This window comes from Heterocephalus glaber, unplaced genomic scaffold, assembly GCF_053883595.1.
Source record: "Heterocephalus glaber isolate CG9 unplaced genomic scaffold, H.glaber_assembly_v1.0 deba00001594, whole genome shotgun sequence".
Lineage (NCBI taxonomy): Eukaryota > Metazoa > Chordata > Mammalia > Rodentia > Bathyergidae > Heterocephalus > Heterocephalus glaber.
In genome coordinates, this window is record NW_028258369.1 from 2,539,750 (window position 1) to 2,557,246 (window position 17,497).

General features: G+C 42.7%; 1 protein-coding gene and 2 pseudogenes across 1 annotated transcript; all 3 read right to left on the reverse strand.

Moving 5' to 3' along the window:
- Window positions 1-509: 509 nt before the first annotated feature.
- Window positions 510-10,305, reverse strand: LOC101704854 (melanoma-associated antigen B10-like; annotated as a pseudogene).
- Window positions 10,306-10,474: 169 nt separating this feature from the next.
- Window positions 10,475-11,180, reverse strand: LOC101707516 (ras-related protein Rab-33B pseudogene; annotated as a pseudogene).
- A 2,089-nt stretch (window positions 11,181-13,269) lies between these two features.
- On the reverse strand, window positions 13,270-17,034 carry Mageb10 (MAGE family member B10). Its single transcript, XM_004857751.3, has 2 exons — window positions 16,866-17,034; window positions 13,270-14,720 (listed from the first exon to the last, which is right to left on the reverse strand). Exon 2 carries the CDS (start codon window positions 14,669-14,671, stop codon window positions 13,643-13,645), a length of 1,029 nt encoding a protein of 342 aa, XP_004857808.2. The 5' UTR covers window positions 14,672-14,720; window positions 16,866-17,034; the 3' UTR covers window positions 13,270-13,642.
- Between the last annotated feature and the right edge of the window lie 463 nt (window positions 17,035-17,497).

The following is a 17,497-nucleotide window of genomic DNA, read 5'->3' on the forward strand; positions in this document are numbered from 1 at the left end:
GTATATCCAAGTATCTATCTTTTAATGTTATAGAACAACAGAGTAAAAGTAAATAGAGAGTTCTATAACTAGCCATCTTTTACGTTTCTCTCTTTTCTTTGATCTCAATTTTTATACTGCTCAGATGCCTAGCTTACTGTCATGGTATCTTGTTCCAAATCACTAAATAAGGAGAGTTTACTAATTTGATCTGCAAAATAATAAATCACTTACTGTTAAGTATCATACAAAAAAGGACAGGGGATTTAACTCAGTGGTTCAGTAGCCTGCCTCACAAGCATAAGGTCCCGAGTTTGATCCCTGGTACCAAAAAAAAAAACACATACAGAAAAATAGCAATGTCACTCATAAACTTAGATTCTGAAGCTACTTTAACCTTGTGATAAAGGAACAAATTATTAAAATTACCACACAAGCACAAATATTCTGTGTACTATATTGTCTGTAGTCCCAATTTGACATGTACTTCATTTTTCAACTTCAAAGTGAAGAATCTGCCATAGGGTTTACTATGGATGGGTGGAGCTTCTGGAAATAGCCCTGAAATGTGCATTGGCCAGGGCACTGATGTGAGCCTTGGCTGCAACTCTAGTTTGGACTCTTTGTTCCTCGTCTTTGAATGCCTCCTCATACACGGGCGTGAAGGCATAGGAACAGTATTATGGATCTTAGCCAAAAAGCTCAAGGACTTTAATCTTGCTGGTTTCAGCATGGGCTCTTGGGCCCAACAAGAATTCATAGTGTAGATGATCACTGTTAGGTACTTCCTGGTACTCTAGGTACCTTCCTTTTACTAAATCTTTGGTGATGAGCTTCCTGAGATTCCGCCAAAATGAAGTGTTCCTCCACATCATATTTAGTAGTTCCTGGACTTTCTCCTCCCTGGCATAGTTGCCTTTTGTGAAGATCACATCCAGAATAATCATCAGCAGACCAGTACTGGGCACAATTTGGTCATCACTCAGTCTTTCTTCAGAGCTTGGTTCAAGTTTGTTGACCAGGACATAGATGTTCCTGTTGAGATCCTTCAAGTCAAGGCCAAAGACTAGCCCCAGGTACTCAGAGGCTTTCCTCAGGATGTTTAAGAAGCAGTTCTTGTGAATTCGTTCTATGTTTCTTAGCATTTCTGTCCTGGTAATGAGCTCCTTCATCCAATACTTATGCAGTAAGTAATGCACATTATTAATTATCTGGGGAAGTTCTTAGTTGCTTCTTGGTCTTGTGTGTATCTAGTCCTTTCCTCCACATTGTTGTTTATACCTTAAGTAGATCATGTGTGTGAAGTAACTGCAGCTGTAGTGATGGTGAATAGGTTTCTCCCAGGACTTTTGGGATTGTTAAGATTCCCAATAAGTGAGCCATGGGGAGTACCCTTGAAAGGAGCACAGGAGAAAGAGTGATATTCACCTTCCTTTGCTCCAATAATCCAACTATTCTCTTGATCTTTGAGATTTTCTCAGGCCTGATGGTAGTTTTTCTTACCACTTAGTTTGCTTTTCTGACCCCAAGGCATGATTCTGCTCAAGTACAGCAGGCAGAAGAGTAGATAATCTGTTGATATAGAGAAGAAAGGATGAAATATTTGTGCCTATTCACCAGAGAGATACGACTTTGGGTTTATAGATGGCTCTCTGACAAGTTTTCTTGTATGTGCTATTTAAAGAACACAAAAGCCCCCTAATCCCTGTTCTACTTATTTGCTTCCTGTGAAATAATTAAGTTGTGTCTTAGGTTGCTACCTAGCCGATCTACCAGGGACCTGCTGTGGGGTGGGCAGCAAGGCCTGGAAAGTTCAGGATTTGTAGAGGCCCATTAGTTCTGGGCAGGGGTATGTCTCTTCATTCACATTTAGTGCCATCATCTTGATTTCTGCAGGTCCTAGTATCTCTCTACTCAACTGCTTTGTTTTTGTCTCTCATTTCAGTGCCTCCATTTCTCTCCTATCCTACAGAATCAACTGAAAGAGACCTTCATCAGACTTTATCTGTCTTGTAACAGCAGAATGACTGTAATGGAAGACCTCTGAGAAACTCTTTCTATCCTAGAAAGTTAAGGTCACTATTCATTCAGGGTCTTCATTTCAGCTTCAGTTAGGCCCTGGGCCTCCATGTTCTATTGTTTTGAGATCTGTCCCACCAGAGAAAGTCCCCTTGTCCCTGGGATTCTAAAGAAAGAAGTTAGAGGTGTCACCCTCAGATATCTTCCTCACAGACCTTGCAGTTTAGAGCATGAGCAAGACTGTGGCTGCCCCTTTTGATCTGGAGTGGAGAGTTCCCTCTGAACTCGGGATCCTTTCCATGGGTACTCTTATTAGGGGCTGGGATTCTTTCTTTGCTGGTTTAAGGTTGACTCTCCATTCCAATGCCCTCACCTCAGTGAGTTTTCACCAGGAGAAATCGGTGTGTTTCACCAAGCCATCCCTCTCCAGGACCTGTGAGAAATCCGTGGACCCTCTGGGTTTTGGAGAGGAAGTCTCCTGAAGCATCACTCAAGGTCCTTACATTACCTCCTATAAGAGATTGGAGATAGCTTTTCTGACAACCAAAAGCCTGTGTTCTATACAGTGAATTCTACCTGTAGGGTCCCTGAGCTTACTTACACCAGGGGCAGAACTCTGTAGAAAAAGTTCTTTCTGGGGAGGTGATTCCTTCATATTTCAATTAGTGTTCTTACCTTTGTTTCTGGTAGCCTAAAACTCTTTCTATTGGGCTGAGGCTGTAACCCTGGTCCTATATTATGGTCCTTCCTTGAATCTTCAAAGAAGGAAATCAGTGTGCCAAATTAGGTGTTCTTTGGGGGGTTCTGTTACCACTGAGGGAAATGGTAGGGGCTCTGTGGGGCTTTCTCTCCTAGGTATTTGATACTCCTCACCTTACAAAGGGTCTTTATCTTGCCTTTTGGCAGAACCTCGGACTCCTCTGTCTGATGATTTAACACAATCCTCATCACATCCTTTTCTTTCTCCTTCCTTCCTTCCTTCCCTCCTTCCTTCCTGTTGTCTTTCCTTCGTCAACCTCCCTCTATTTTCTGAGATACCAGAGGTGGAGTTGAGAGTATTTTATCTCCTGCCACTTTTACCACAGGTCTCTGATTCTTCACACCATAGACCTGGTTTCTGTGTAGTCCTATTGATATGGTATGGATTTTCCCCTCTCATTTTACCCATGGTCTTCACCTTCACTGCAGGAAGTCCTCGGACTCTGTCTTCGGCTCACCTGATGGTGAAGCTTAGTAGCCTAGTTCCATACTTCACCTGTCTGAATCCTATAATATTAAAGGGTGCTATATCAGGGGATCCCTATTCAGAGTCTTCCAAGGCTTACACAAGAATTGTGATTCTACTCACCTTTTTCTCTTCTGATGTAGGTGGTGCCCTCAAAACTAACTCAGGGTCTTTTCCGTAATTATACACCAGCCCTGTAAGACTTCCCTGGCTCTCTCTTTTGCTCATATGATAGTGGCTCAGCTCAAAGAAATACTTTACTTATCTGAGAAGTCAGTGGCAGAGAGTGGGGAAGCCAGTGTATGCCACCTGTATAGAGTACCTCTGTTATGGTTGGAGTCTTAAATGTTCCCCAAGGGCTCATGTGTGGAAGATTTGGTCCCAGTGTTGGTAGTGGTGTTCAGAGGTGAGGTGTTTTTTTTTTTTTTTTTTGGTACCAGGGATCAAACTCGGGACCTTGCGCTTTTGAGGCAGGTGGCAGAACCACTGAGCTAAATCCCAGGCCCAGAGGTGAGGTTTTGATGATGTGTTGTTTAGAGACGAGGTTTTATTGTAACATGAGGTTTTGGCTTCATGAACAGATGAATCTATTGATGCATTTATAGCTGAATGGTCTACTGGCAGGGGTGGAAACTTTAAGAGTTAAAGCCTAGTGGAAAGAACTGAAGTCACTACTAGGGGCATCTCTCTCTCTCTCTCTCTCTCTCTCTCTCTCTCTCTCTCTCTCTCTCTCTCTCTCTCCCCCTCTTTCCTTCCCCCTCTCTGAAAATGATGGGGCCAAATGACCATGGACTGAAGCTTCTGACACTGAGCCAAATTAACTTTCCTCCTTTCATTTGTTTACCTCAGATATTTTGTCAACACAACGAAAAGCTAACATAGCCTCTCAGGGCTGAAAGCAGGGTGTAGAGGTGATCTATGTTTTGTGGTGGTAGGGAACTCTGACAGAACTCACACAGGGGGTCTTTCATGAACTCTTGTGTGGCCTGAGACTCCTCCCTGTTTTGATAGAAGTCAAGCAAGGCTTAAACCAAGGTCTTTCTTCCCAGTGACCTCACTCCTCACCCCCATATCCTCAGTCTCCAGAGGGTGAAATGAGGTGGTACCTGAGGCTAATACCTGGGCATGGGCTTAAAAGTACTAACAGCAAACACCTGGCTTTGGGGTGAGCAGTCTGTACTGGGGTGAGTGGTTCTCTCAGAACTTCCTTGGGGTCTTCACTTTTACTTTAAGGATCTGGAACTGTTCACTCTGTGAACCTGTGACCACAGCACGTTCAATGCTCTTGCCTCACAATAAAAGGTGAGATAAATTTTATTCCAGGCCATGCAATAACTTTGGGCAGGACTAGTACAGAAGCACTTTAAAAATTCTTCAGTTCAAGTAAGGGAGGGTTATAACAGTAGTAGAGATTGGATTTCATATACACCTGTCACCTCGTCAATGTAACAAGAAACTACACGAACTTCAATGGTTCTGCATCCACCTGGATATGCTTGCACTGAAGACAAGTCCCCAGAGAAAATCCACACTGTCCTCCAGAGCAGTCAGCGATATTAGATGGTAATCTGATCTGGGGATAGCATCAGAGTCATTTTGCAAGTCATATGCATACTAAGTCCTTTACTTCCAGAGTCAGTGAGGTAATTAGCCTCAAGGAAACCCCTCTTCAATTTCTCCTGCCCTACAGCTGCACACTCCCACTGCTCACTGTTACTACTGTCCTATTTTAATTGTCCTTAATCACCAATCCTACCCACTTGTACAGCCTCAAACACTGTGGCAGAAGGGCCACATACACCAAGGGAATAATAACCTTTCTTCTCCGTTATGCCAATAGCTCTCAGGCCTGGTACACTGGCAAAGATGCACTAAACCACCTGCTGTCTGATTCAGTGCCCTCACCTCAAAGCAAAAGGTGATGGCAATTTCAATAAAGATACTGAAGAGATGTAGCTCTTCCAGAATCTACTAGTAGTATTGCTGGCTGATGCAGAGGAGCTGTCTACATTCTGCCTGACAAGTGGGTAGGGGAGACTCTAAGGGAAGTTGGGTGTCTCACTTGCTTCTGGTCCTTTCATCCAATTGATCTGCCCACTCAGATCACCCTATAACTTGATACTAATAACAGTGATTCAGAGATTCCCAAGCTTTTTAAAGAAATTTGTCTGAGGCACTGCCATTTCCCCATCTTCTCTCCTTCTGGTCTCTTCTATTATAGAGAATTAATTTAGATAGAAATTAACAGTCAGTCAGAGAGGGACCAGGCCCTCAAGGGAGGCAGTGCAAAAGATGAGGCATGTCAGAATTGTGGCTGGAGATGAACTGGAAGAAAGCCAGACCTGTAGACCTCCCTAGAGATGGACAGCAGCTTGAGATTATACCATAATCAGCATCACCTGGTCCAGTGAGACTAGATAATGTGTCAGATGTGTAAATGGGTGACAAGAACACCCTGAGCCACACTCCTGTCTTTTCCTCAAAATGCTTTTGCTCTTTCCATGTTAGAAGTTACAGATAGGCTAAAGTTAGTGATGCCCACCATGTACCCTGGCTACTTGCCTCACTTCCTTATTGGGTCAATATTAGCTAAGATACTATATTTGTAACCCCATAAATTGGCCTCAGCTTGGCCCAGAGTGGTCTGAGTTATGGTCATTTTCATGTATAAAAACATCCAAAGAGCCTTAGAGGCAACCCACTTTCAGGACTCCTCCTGACTCCTGGTAGCTTTCTCTCAATAAACTTTTCCTACTAGTAACCTCCTTTGTCCTGGTATACATTCTTTCCTTATCACAAGACATGAACTCTGCATACCTGACATCTAACAGGTTGCGAGTCACTTCCCTGTGATTCTTCTTTACTCCGTGCTGAACTCAGTGTATAGACCCCTGACTGTCAGGTGCCTTAAGCTCTCTGGACTGAGTTTAGCTTGTGATTTTTCTCATGGATTTTGGCAATTGTTCTTCTCCCTGGTCTTTCTGAATTTCCTCACTGAGGATTTCCTGTGTGGGCCCATTTCTTGGCATTTGATCTTTCTAACCAAATGCTTTCTTCTCAAAGTAAAGAGAAGTATTTTACTGACATATCAGAATACTAAATCATACATGAATCATTGTTCAAGATACTATTGCTGAAATTTCACATTATATAGTTTAAGGATTTTATTTACTTTCTCCTCAACCTACTTAGAAAACAAGGAAATATAAATTAAAATAAGAGTGAGACAATGTGTTTTCAAATTTGACCAAATTTTATAAGGTTGATAAAATAAAATGCCTCTGAGAGCTTAATTTATTCACATACATAAATATGTGAGAATATAAATTGGTAAAGAATTATTGGAATAGAATGATGTTAGCAATATTCATAAAAATTTACAATCCTCACACTCATTCCACTTTAATTCAATTTGCACTTTTATGCATCTTTTGTGTAATAAAACATGACTATTTGCTTGAGAATTGATGTTCTATAATGTTGTTACCAGTTGTATTAATCAGAGCAGAAACTGGGAAATAATTTACGTACATCAGGAGAAGATTGGTTCAGTCAAATATGGCACATACATACTTCAGACTTCTAGGGAATAGTTAAGAGTATGGTGTATCTATACATGCTGCCATAGAAAGACACTGCATCTATTTTAGTCAGTGGCAAAGGTAAGAGGCAAAACAATATGTGTCATGGTTATCAATTTATGTTAAAAACTGTTAGCAAATTTTTTTAGTGCACCTATGGAAAAGATGCTTCAAATATATTTTAAAATATTACATGTAAGATTTTAAATGGGATTACCTTTGAGGAGGGATTGAATTATGGAGGAATTAGAATTATGATCTATCTGTATTTTTAGTATTTTTGGACAACAAGAATATGTCTTTTTTCTTTGTAATTAAAATATTTAAATAAGACTAACAACAGGAATATTAGCTCTATATTATATGAATATAATATGGAGAAATAATGGGAAAAGTCTGAAATCTGAATATTGTAACACACCCAAACCTTATTTCTTATGAAAATAAAATTCAGTGTGGATTATCTTGGGCTCTTTGCTGTCAGGTGACCCAGTGATTTAGGCTACTTCCCACATGTGGCATATCTCAACAGAAGTTTTCACGTTTGCTAATAAATGCAACAGAAAGCCTAGAGGTGGCAGACTGGTTTTCACATGACTTAGTCTGAAGGGAAAATCATGTTCTATTCATATTTCAGTGTGAAGGGGAGTCACACTACTTTTCCTACCCACAAGTAGACTGGCAATATAGTTTCCACATAAATAGAGGAAAGCAAGACACAAGGTGGAGCAATTTCAGTCTCTCCAATTAATGTCGTATTGTAAGCACGCAATAAAAAGTTACTATTATAATCTGCTTTGAAAATAGCCCTCTTTATTCTTGAAGGTGTTTCTGGACCTACCAAATATCTATTCTTCAACAAAATTTTCTGCTGCCTATATATGACGGTGTGTACAAATCAGGGATCACACCTTTTTTTTTTTTTCAAAATGATCCTGTAAATCTCAGCAAAGAGGGATCACTTTTTTCTATTCAATAGCATCTTTTTGCACCAAGTTTTTCAATAACATCTATAATCTCTGAAAGATCGAGAAATATTTTTTCTTTCTTTTGGTGCCTCTTTCAAATCTTTTTTTTTTTTTTTGGTACCAGGGATCAAACTTGGGACCTTGCGCTTGTGAAGCAGGCGCTGGAACCACTGGGCTAAATCCCCGGCCCTTTTCAAATTTTAACTTACAAGTTTCTGCTACACACTACCTCATGAACATACCTAAGCACTTTTATAGGTGTTCTTAGGTACAATGAAAAGGGAAGAATTTCCCCCGCGGAGCAGGCAAAAGTCAGGAGAATGGTGGTGAATTGATTTTTATTTTCTTACTGGAGCAGGCATACCTTTCAGGGAGACGTTTTCTACCTGTGTGGGAGACTGAATAATTTCTCTACAAAGACTACATGGCCAAAACATTTTAAAAATATAATTTACATGTTACATGGCCAAAACACTTTAAAAATATAATTAAATTAGGAATTTACTTTAAAAATAGGTAGATTATTCTGGATTTCCTGCAGGGGCCTGATCTAATTCTATTATCCCCTACAAACAAATACATTTCTCCACCTGAAGGCAGAAGAGAAATGTAGCAAAAGGGAAGTTGGAAAGACTGAAAGCATGAGGTAGGTTCAACTTGTTATTATTGACTCAAAAAGTAGGAACTCACATGCAAGATTGGAGAGAGACCTCAAGGAACTATGGCAGCTCCAGCTGATAGCCAGCAAGGAAACTCACTCTCACTCCAAGAACTACACTCTTCATAGAACTGGATTCCAAGATCAATCTGAATAAGACTGGGAATAAGATTCTTTCCTGTGTCTCCCAGTAAGAATGCAGGCTTTGAAAGCTTGATTTGAGTTTGCCTAACTGAGCAAAGAAACCAGCAGAACCAACCCATATATCTCACCTATAGAAGTGTGGCAAAATAAATGTGTGCTATTTTAATTCCTTTAATGTATAGTAGTTTGTTATGTCAGCATGGAAAACCACTATATCCTCATGAACGGACACAGTTTTTTTGTTTTGTTTTGTTTTGAATCCAGATTCTAGACATGGTTTCTTACAGTGATTTCTTAGATCCTTCTTTATCTATCACTTAGGAGGGAGGCTTACATTCTTTTCCTATTAGTTAAGTTCACTCATCGGCGTATGGATTCATAGCTCGTCTCAAGTCACCAAACATACTTCTTCTTTTCTAACTTCAACTGCTTCTTAAAACCTAACTTGAATTATCTTTCAAGAAAGAGTAGATTTTGTGTCAAATTTGACTTAACTCAGAAGTTAATCTGGAAAAACAAAAACCTTTGGTGATAACACTCGGAGCAGATGAGCAGAACCCTAAATATCACTGCCAAAGTGAAGAATTATGCGGAAGGGGTTGTTACCAGAGGGGGTCCATGTTGAGTGATAGGAGACACTTGCAGCGAGTTGTGATGCTCTAAGTCTGAGCTTTGTTTTCTGAAAGGCACAGGTACAGCCTTCAAAGAGGGAAGCAAGGAAGAGCTAGGCAGCAGGTAATAAGGCAGATTTGGGTATGAGAGCTCAGTGGGAGACAGCAATGCATTTTGGGAAGTGCTGGGCCTGGTCCCAACTCCTGGTCAGAGTTAATTCTTAAAGAACACTGGGGCCAGGGACACATGGACTCTAGCAAATGGAGCCCATAGGTAATCCCCATATGATGTTTAATTCTTTTTTTTCTTTTTACTTTCAATTAGTTTATTTAATAGAATTATGTTTTTTTATAACTAAATTATCCATTTAGGACCACCACAATAATTAAACAAAACTCCTAAACTAGATTCAATTATATGATAATTGGTTCTCCACATTCTGAAAATATTTTAAGTACAATCATCTTTTGGCTTAACTTCCTCTAAAATTACCAAGGACAGCCAAGATCCAATCAGTGAATGCACAGGCATTACCTAAAGTCCATGGCTTACATTCCATTTATGTAAACAGCTTCACATGCAAGTGCATCATTTTCTCTGTGCAAAGTCTTAAATTCAAAATAAAAGTAGGGCAAAAATGCTGAAGTATTCTTTTCACCATTGAGGGTCAGATAATTTTTTTGGTTTTTCTGAGACAGGGTCTCGCTAAGTAGTTCAGGCTGGCCTTCAACTCGTGGCAATCCTCAGCATCCCCAGTGCTAGGATTACGGGCGTGCACCACACGCCTGGCTCTAACATATTTATCACACCCCGGAGGCCTATTCTGCTGTGACCATACAGAAACTGACAAGACAACACCATTACAGAAATACACACAGATTCACAGGAATCAGAGTGAAGCCCGAGGAGGAGCTACATCCAAATGAAAGCTGATTTAATCCAACACTTAGTCGCTAAACGAGAGAAAGAGACCAGGACCCACGCTGACCAATCGCCCTCAGTTACACTCCCGATACTCTCAATCAGCTCTGCACTCAAGACAGCGCGAGGAACACAGCGCCTGGTTAGTCTCTGGCCTCCCTCCAGCCCGCCGGCGGGAGCAGGCGCAGCGGGACGCATCCTGCTCTCTTGCTCTCCATCCCGGAAGAGAAGCACCTCTCCCTGTGGGTCACTGTGACAGCCCCAACCACGGAGACAGAGAGGAGACGCTGAGCAGTGCAGTGTGGGTCCCCTTCCGCTCAGCACCGTCCCAGGTCGCCTCTGGTCACAGCCCCGACTCGCAGGCGGCTCAGCACCAGCACTGCAGGGCTGGCCTGGCCTCGGCCGGCCTTCAGGGCCAAGATGTCCTGGGGGGCGGGGAGCGACGACGATTATTGGCTGAGCATGAGTGGCCTGTGGCTCTTCAGCTTGCGCGCTAGGGTCATAAAGATAGCCTCCACGTGGTCACCGTCGTGGGGGTTCTTGGCAGAGGTCTCAAACAAAAGCATGCTGTGCGTGTCGGCAAACGTCTGGGCCAGGTCCGTGGGCACCTGGAAGCAAGTCACACTTATTCTCCACGAGGATGCGCGGGATGTCGCCGGCCAGCAAGTGCTGCTTGCAGTACTCGATCCAGGCCGGCAGGCTGCGGAAGCTGGCCATGTCTGTCACGTCGTACACGCAGACCACGGGCGCACGCTGCGGTAGGAGTGCTGCACCATGCTCTTCCGGAAGCGCTCCTGGCCCACCGTGTCCCACAGTTGGATGTTTATGCGCTCCCCGTCGAGGTCCACTGCTCGTTGTCGTCGGAAATCCGCCCCGATGGTGGCCTTGGTACGGTCCGTGAAGCGGCCGGCGCAGAGGCGGTAGGTCAGGCACGTCTTGCCCACATTGGAGTCTCCGATCACGATGATCTTGAAGATGCGGGAGCAGGCCAGAGGCAGACAGGCCGAAGCCCCCGGCACCACGCAGCTGTTGGAGAAGTTGGCCTCCAGAGATGACTCCATCTCTGAAGCCATTCTCCCCACCCGCCCCGAACTGGGACAGAGGAGAGCAGACGCAGGGAGGCCAGCGGGTTACCCCACCGACGTCCCCGGAGCCGTCGGCTTGGCTGCGCGCTTGCCTGTTTAATTCTTATTTATTACACCCAGGGTCAGTACACTGGCCCATTTCTTTTCTTCATTGTCTAGAAATATTATGTAGTGGTAAGAAGAGAAATGAATTAAGACAGAACATTTGCCTTGGGAAGAAAAGAATGGAAAAATATGGGCTCTAATCAAACTTAAATTCAAACCAGGGTTCTGACACTTGGGAGTCATGCGAAGTCAGAAAAGTCGCAAAGTTGTATAAGGTTCAAGTTCCTTGTGCCCTGACTTTGAAAAACCTTGTCGCATAGGACTCCTGTGATGCTTATTGTATTGTGACGGTTTAACTCTAAAATATTCCCCAAAATTCTTGTGTGTGGAAGGTGATTGGATCATGGGAATGTGACACACATTAGTGCATTTATCTATTGATGAGTCCAATAGCTAAATATGTCCTTACGAGGTTGGGCCTGATCAGAAAAGGCAGGTAACTGAAGGCATGGGCTAGAAGGCTGTATTGTCCCCATCTCCTCCATTTCTTCCCTTCTTTCTGTTTCCTGGCTACCATGGGTTGTGCACCTTTTCCTCCACCATTCCTCTTGTTACCTTGTTGCTGCCTTGGAACTGGATGACATGGATGACTGTGGACTAAAAACTATGAGCCAAAATAATGTTGTCTTCCTGTAAGTTGGGTGAGGTATTGTGTCAAGCAACAGAAAAATGACCAAGACATGCACTTTTAATAATTGGCAGTTATTACTATTATTCCATGGGCCCTATGAATATCTGCTGTGATTTTTTAAAATCTTGAGATGTCAGAGAATATGCACCATTCTGACAAAGCACACAAATCAGCCCAACTTGGATGTAGCAAGCAGAACTAAGTTTGTAACTTTTAAAGGCTGTTACTTATTTTAGATTTGAGGAACTCTTCTCCAGTTGGATCCAAGTGAAGGTTCTTAAAATTTCTATCAAGAATAAACTACCCTTCCCAACTGTCCTTATATTCAAACTAATCCTATTTTCATTTATTTCACTCCCATTCAAAACCTATTATTCACTTAAGAGCTTGCCAAATTTTACTCAACACAGCCTAAGAAAATGCTCTTTTAATGTAGCAGGCTCTGTATTTTCCAGGCCGAAGCAAATACTGCCAGCAGACTTGCTTCTAAGCACTTATATTGGGTGACATCACCCTTATTTCTCAGAAACTCCGTGGAACTGATGTGTATAAAACTCATAGCTCATGCACTGTGCCCAACTGTACTGGAAAAAGGATGCTGACAAAGTGTGAATGCAGAGCCCCTTCCATTAGGAAGGAGGATGATTCTCTCTGACTTATCTGACACCAAAGTAACAGCTAAAAGCAGTTTTCATTCCAGGTATTAATCGTTTAACTCTGCACACATCACTTTGAGAATCTGGTCCATGTTTGTCACTCCCATAGCCTCCTATGACCAACAATCCTGCTTAACTTAAAATTGACTCACATTGAAAGACTGGTGGTTTCCTAAGGCCTGAACCTACTTGTCCCAGGGCTGTACCTAAGTATTCTTTTTTTTTTGGTACCGGGGATTGAACTCAGGACCTTGTACTTTCAAGTCAGGACCTAGCACTTTTGAGGCAGGCAGCGGCACTACTGAGCTAAATCCCCGGCCCTGTACCTAAGTATTCTTATCTGAATCCTCCTGTCTTTTTTTTTTTGCTTTTGACTTGTTCTTTATGTTTTAAGATATATCTCACAGTCTTCCTTAAGTAAAAGTTTCTCTTAGACTTTGAAATTCAGGGTGCATGGGTGAATCTTGTTTACCCTGACATACCCAATATTAACAGCGTCTTCTGCAACCAGATGCCTGGGTAACATCAGAGAAATAAATGAGACGGTGTGTAAAAGTTCAACTTTATTATGATATTTCTTCTTTATTATTGAATAAACTTACATATTTGAGCATGTATCTCTTAATTTAACCTAACAGAGTAAAAGTGATAAAGAAATACAATAATTTATCATCTTTTACTTTTTTCCTCTAACTTATCTTATTTTTCTCCTGGGTCTTTTCCAAGGAAATGACTAATCCAATATTGTGTTATCCTGCTTGAAATTACTAAGTACAATGGAATGTTTCTCAACTTACTCTATAAAATAATGAAACCTTCATTCTTAAACATAAACATAGAAAAATGTATGGTTTATATCACTCATAAATTGAATTCTGAAGCTATATAAACTATCTACTAAAAAGAACATTTAAATAAATTTCTAAGTTACCCAAATTACCACACAGAACAGGAACACACACTAAACACTATGTTGTTGCCAAATCTCATGCCACACTCCACTAAAGAGAACATTAGCTTTTCTCTTTAAAAGCATAGTGAAGTGTCTTTCTTACACTTCACCTGGGACTAGGAAAGCTGCTGGGATTGACCTTGGAACGTGAACGGGCTACAGCAGCTGAATGAGACCTAGCAGCAACTCTGGCTTTGGCTCTTTCTTCCTCATCTTTCAATGCTTCCTCATACCAGGGTGAGAAGGAACTAGGAGCACAATTATAGATCTTGGCCAAAAACTCCAGGACTTTCATCTTGGGGGTTTCAGCATAGGCTCTTGGGCCCCACAGGAATTCATAACGTGGAGGATTACTGTTGGGTACCTGCCGGTACTCCAGGTACTTTTCTTTCACTAAATCTTTGGTGATGAGCTTTCTAGTATCCCCAAAGAAGTGGTGCTGGTGCCCATCAAATATCCCCATCATACTTAGCACTTCCCAGACTTGCTCCTCAATGGCACAGTTGCCCTTTGTGAAGATCACACCCAGGATATTCATCAGTAGACCGGTCGTGGGTACATACTCATTATCATTCACTTTCACATCTCGGTCTAATTCCAGCTTGTTGATGAGGACATAGGTATTCTTACTGGTATCTAATTTTTTCAAATCAAGGCCAAAGGTCAACTCCAGGTGATTAGAGGCTTTTTTCAGGTCATCAGAGAAGTGATTCTTGGTTACCTGAATTACATTTTTCAGTATTTCCACCTTTGTAAAGGGCTCCTTCATTTGATACTTATAGAGCAGGTAGTGTACCAAGATAGCAACTCTTTCCTCCACAAAGTCTTTCTGGCACTCCTTAGTGGTCAGCTCTAAATTACTTAGCATTTCCCCAACTTGGTTGCAGGTGTCTTCATCAAAACTTGTGCATGATGCAGCAGCAGCAGCCATGGTAGATGAGGCACTCTCAGGCTCTTGACTGGTGGTTGCTCTAGCAGCAGATGACCTCTCAGGATTATTGATGGAATGAGGACTTGAAGCAGAGGACTCTTCTTTTGCTACAGTAGCTTGAAGACCCATTACATTCATAGGCTCTTCTCGAGCCTGGCGGCGTTTTTCACGGGCACGGATCTTACTCTTCTGACCACGAGGCATGATGACTTAAAGGTTGGAGTGTGGGAGAGAAGACTGATGATTCAGTGACCTGGAGGAAAGAGGATGAAATGATGTGATCCTCTTCAGCAGAGTGATACTACCTTGGTTTTATCTGAGGCTGCCTTTGTAGGTTTCCTTGAAGGCATTCATCAAGGAATTCATTAGGCTTCTTTTCTCTGAGGAGCCTTTCCCCTGAGGGCCCTGTGGATATAACTAGAGTGTGCCTTAGGATGCAGCCCTCAGCCCTACCTGTGACTTACTGGGCCTGACACAGTGTCTAGAAGATCTACACCCTGTAGATCCTCTTCTATTCTGGCACAGAGGATATTTTTCTCAATTTACATTCAGGGCCATTACCTTGGCTTCTAGCAGGACTTAAGATCTCAATGATTAGCCACATCGATACTCATCCCCTCATTCCAAAGATTTCCTCCCTGACTCACTAAGGAAGTGAGAGGGAATCTCATTTAACTATATCAGCTTCCAGATGACTTAGGATGGAAGCAGTGGCAGAACTCTGTGAGATCTCTCTATCCTGGAGTAAGTACACTTATCAATCTTCACTCAGTTAGTCCTCATCTTTCCCTCTTATAGGGCCTGATTTCCTTCCTTCTACTGATCTGAGACTTGAAACAAGGCCTTTACATCCCTGAGGCTTCTGAGGAAGAAATTAGGGAGGCCTCTAACATACCTTCCCGAGCAACCCCCATTAGGAATAACAACACTTGTAGGGCTTTATTCTCAATATTCAGGTTCCTCGTCATGCCTCCTCATCTTGGCTGCTACTTAGGTACCTTTCCTTATGCAAAGGTAAGGTCTATACCAATCAGATCAAGAGCTTCACTCATGTGATATTCTAAAGTACTACTCTGCCATAAAGAAGGATAAACTTGAAGCATTCATAGGTAAATGGATGCAGCTTGAGACCATAATATTAAGTGAGATAAATCAGACACACAAGCTTAAATATCACATGGCTTCTCTTATATAAGAAATGCAAAATATAAATAAAGAGCAAAATAAAAGATAGATAATAGAAGGTAAGATCTTTTCAAATGGGAAGTGGAACAAGAGGTGGAGGGAAGGGAGAAAGGGGGAGAAGGGGATGGAAAAAGAATTGAAGAAAAAAATGGAAACAGAGCTTTTGCAAATAGGAAGGGGACCAAAAGTTGAAAGAAGCAGTGAGGCATGGGAAAGGTAGAGGACAAAAAAGAGAATTATGATGTATTTTGTGTATGTACCAACTCCCCACAGTAAATATAATTTATATACTTGGAAATAGGTACTAGTAAAAAAAGAAAAAAAAACAGAACAGTAGGAGAAGTCCACCACAACAGTATATCTATTGAAAGCCTGACCATGAATTAGGGTGAGAACATTAATACTTTGTGGGTAACAAAATTTTGCCACAGTTGTGGTGCTCTATGGAGTCATTTTGTGCTGAGAGAGAAAGTCCTCTTTGTCCTTGTTCAAGGTTTTGAATTTAACTCAAGGTCACTCAGCAAGACTCCTTCCTGGGCTGACCTACATTAGGCAGCCTTTGACTAAGGTTCTTATGCATTCTACCCCAACCCGAAAGTTAAGTGAAGAGGCATTTGTGGTTTACAGCGATACTCATGGCTTCCATGCTCTGTAAGGCCTCCATTGTTCTGGGAAGGTAGAGTCCACGGAGCTCACAGAGGTATTTCACTTATCTGTGCCAGTGCCAACGGTCTAATGTCCTCCTGAGCTGGAGTAGGTTGAGATGGAAGTTCGGCATACCATTTCCGGCCACCCGGGCTTGCCGTTTTCCAGGGCTATCGGCCAAGGTGGTATTTGTTGGGGGTGCCGCTGTTATGGGGGTGGGGAAGATTCACAGAACTCGCGTGGAGCCCTTTCTTGGTCCCAGATGCCTCCCTCTGTTGGCTGGATGCCAACATCCTGACTTAATTCTCGTCTTACACCCTTACTCTCCAAAACCTTCCAAGGTCATCATATCACGTGATCCCTAACCAGAACTTTCTGAGGCAGTTGTCAGGGATGGGGGCACAGGGCCTTCTTTTTTTGGGGGTAGGCAGTCCCCTCAAACCTTACTCAGTAGGGCCCGGGATGTAGCTCAGTGGCACCGCGCCTGCCTTGCAAGTGCAAGGTTCAGAGTTTGATCCCGATACCGAAGGAAAACAACAACAACAAAAATCTCACTCAATATTCTTACCTTCCGACGAGGTCTGGATTTCTCCCGCCGATAAACCAGATGCCACTTCACTCACAAACAGGTCTCCCCTTCCTCGGACTGCAGAAGGCAAAGTCAGCGGCAACACGTCCAGACCTTCAGGACTGCCAGAGGGTAGGCACGACGCAGGGCGTGATCTCCTGGTGCCCCCACCCCCCCCGTCTGGCGTGGGCTGTAATTTAAATCCTCTTCCGGTGGTACAGCCGTGTTTTGGCTTCTAATTGGCTGATTAAAAGCTCCGTGGGAGAAAACAAAAACACCTCCCAGTTAGTTCCAGATAGCCTCTCAATTTGAACTCTTCAAGATAACGGAATTACATCCTAGGTGTGAGGTGATATGGAGAAGATACAGGTAGGCAGCCCCAAACGGTTCTAAAATGTTAAAGAAAAAAAAGCACAGTGACCGTGTAGATTCCAGCAGGCAAATTTAGACTTTCTGCCCAGCGTGGTGGCACACGCCTGTAATTCCGGCACTTGGGAGGCTGAGGCAGGAGGATTGTCACAAGTTCAAGGCCAGCCTGGGCTATACTAGAGTTCGAGGCCAGCCTGAACTACAAAGCAAGACGGGGGGGGGGGCAAAAAAACCCAATAACAAAAAAACAAACAAAACCCCCC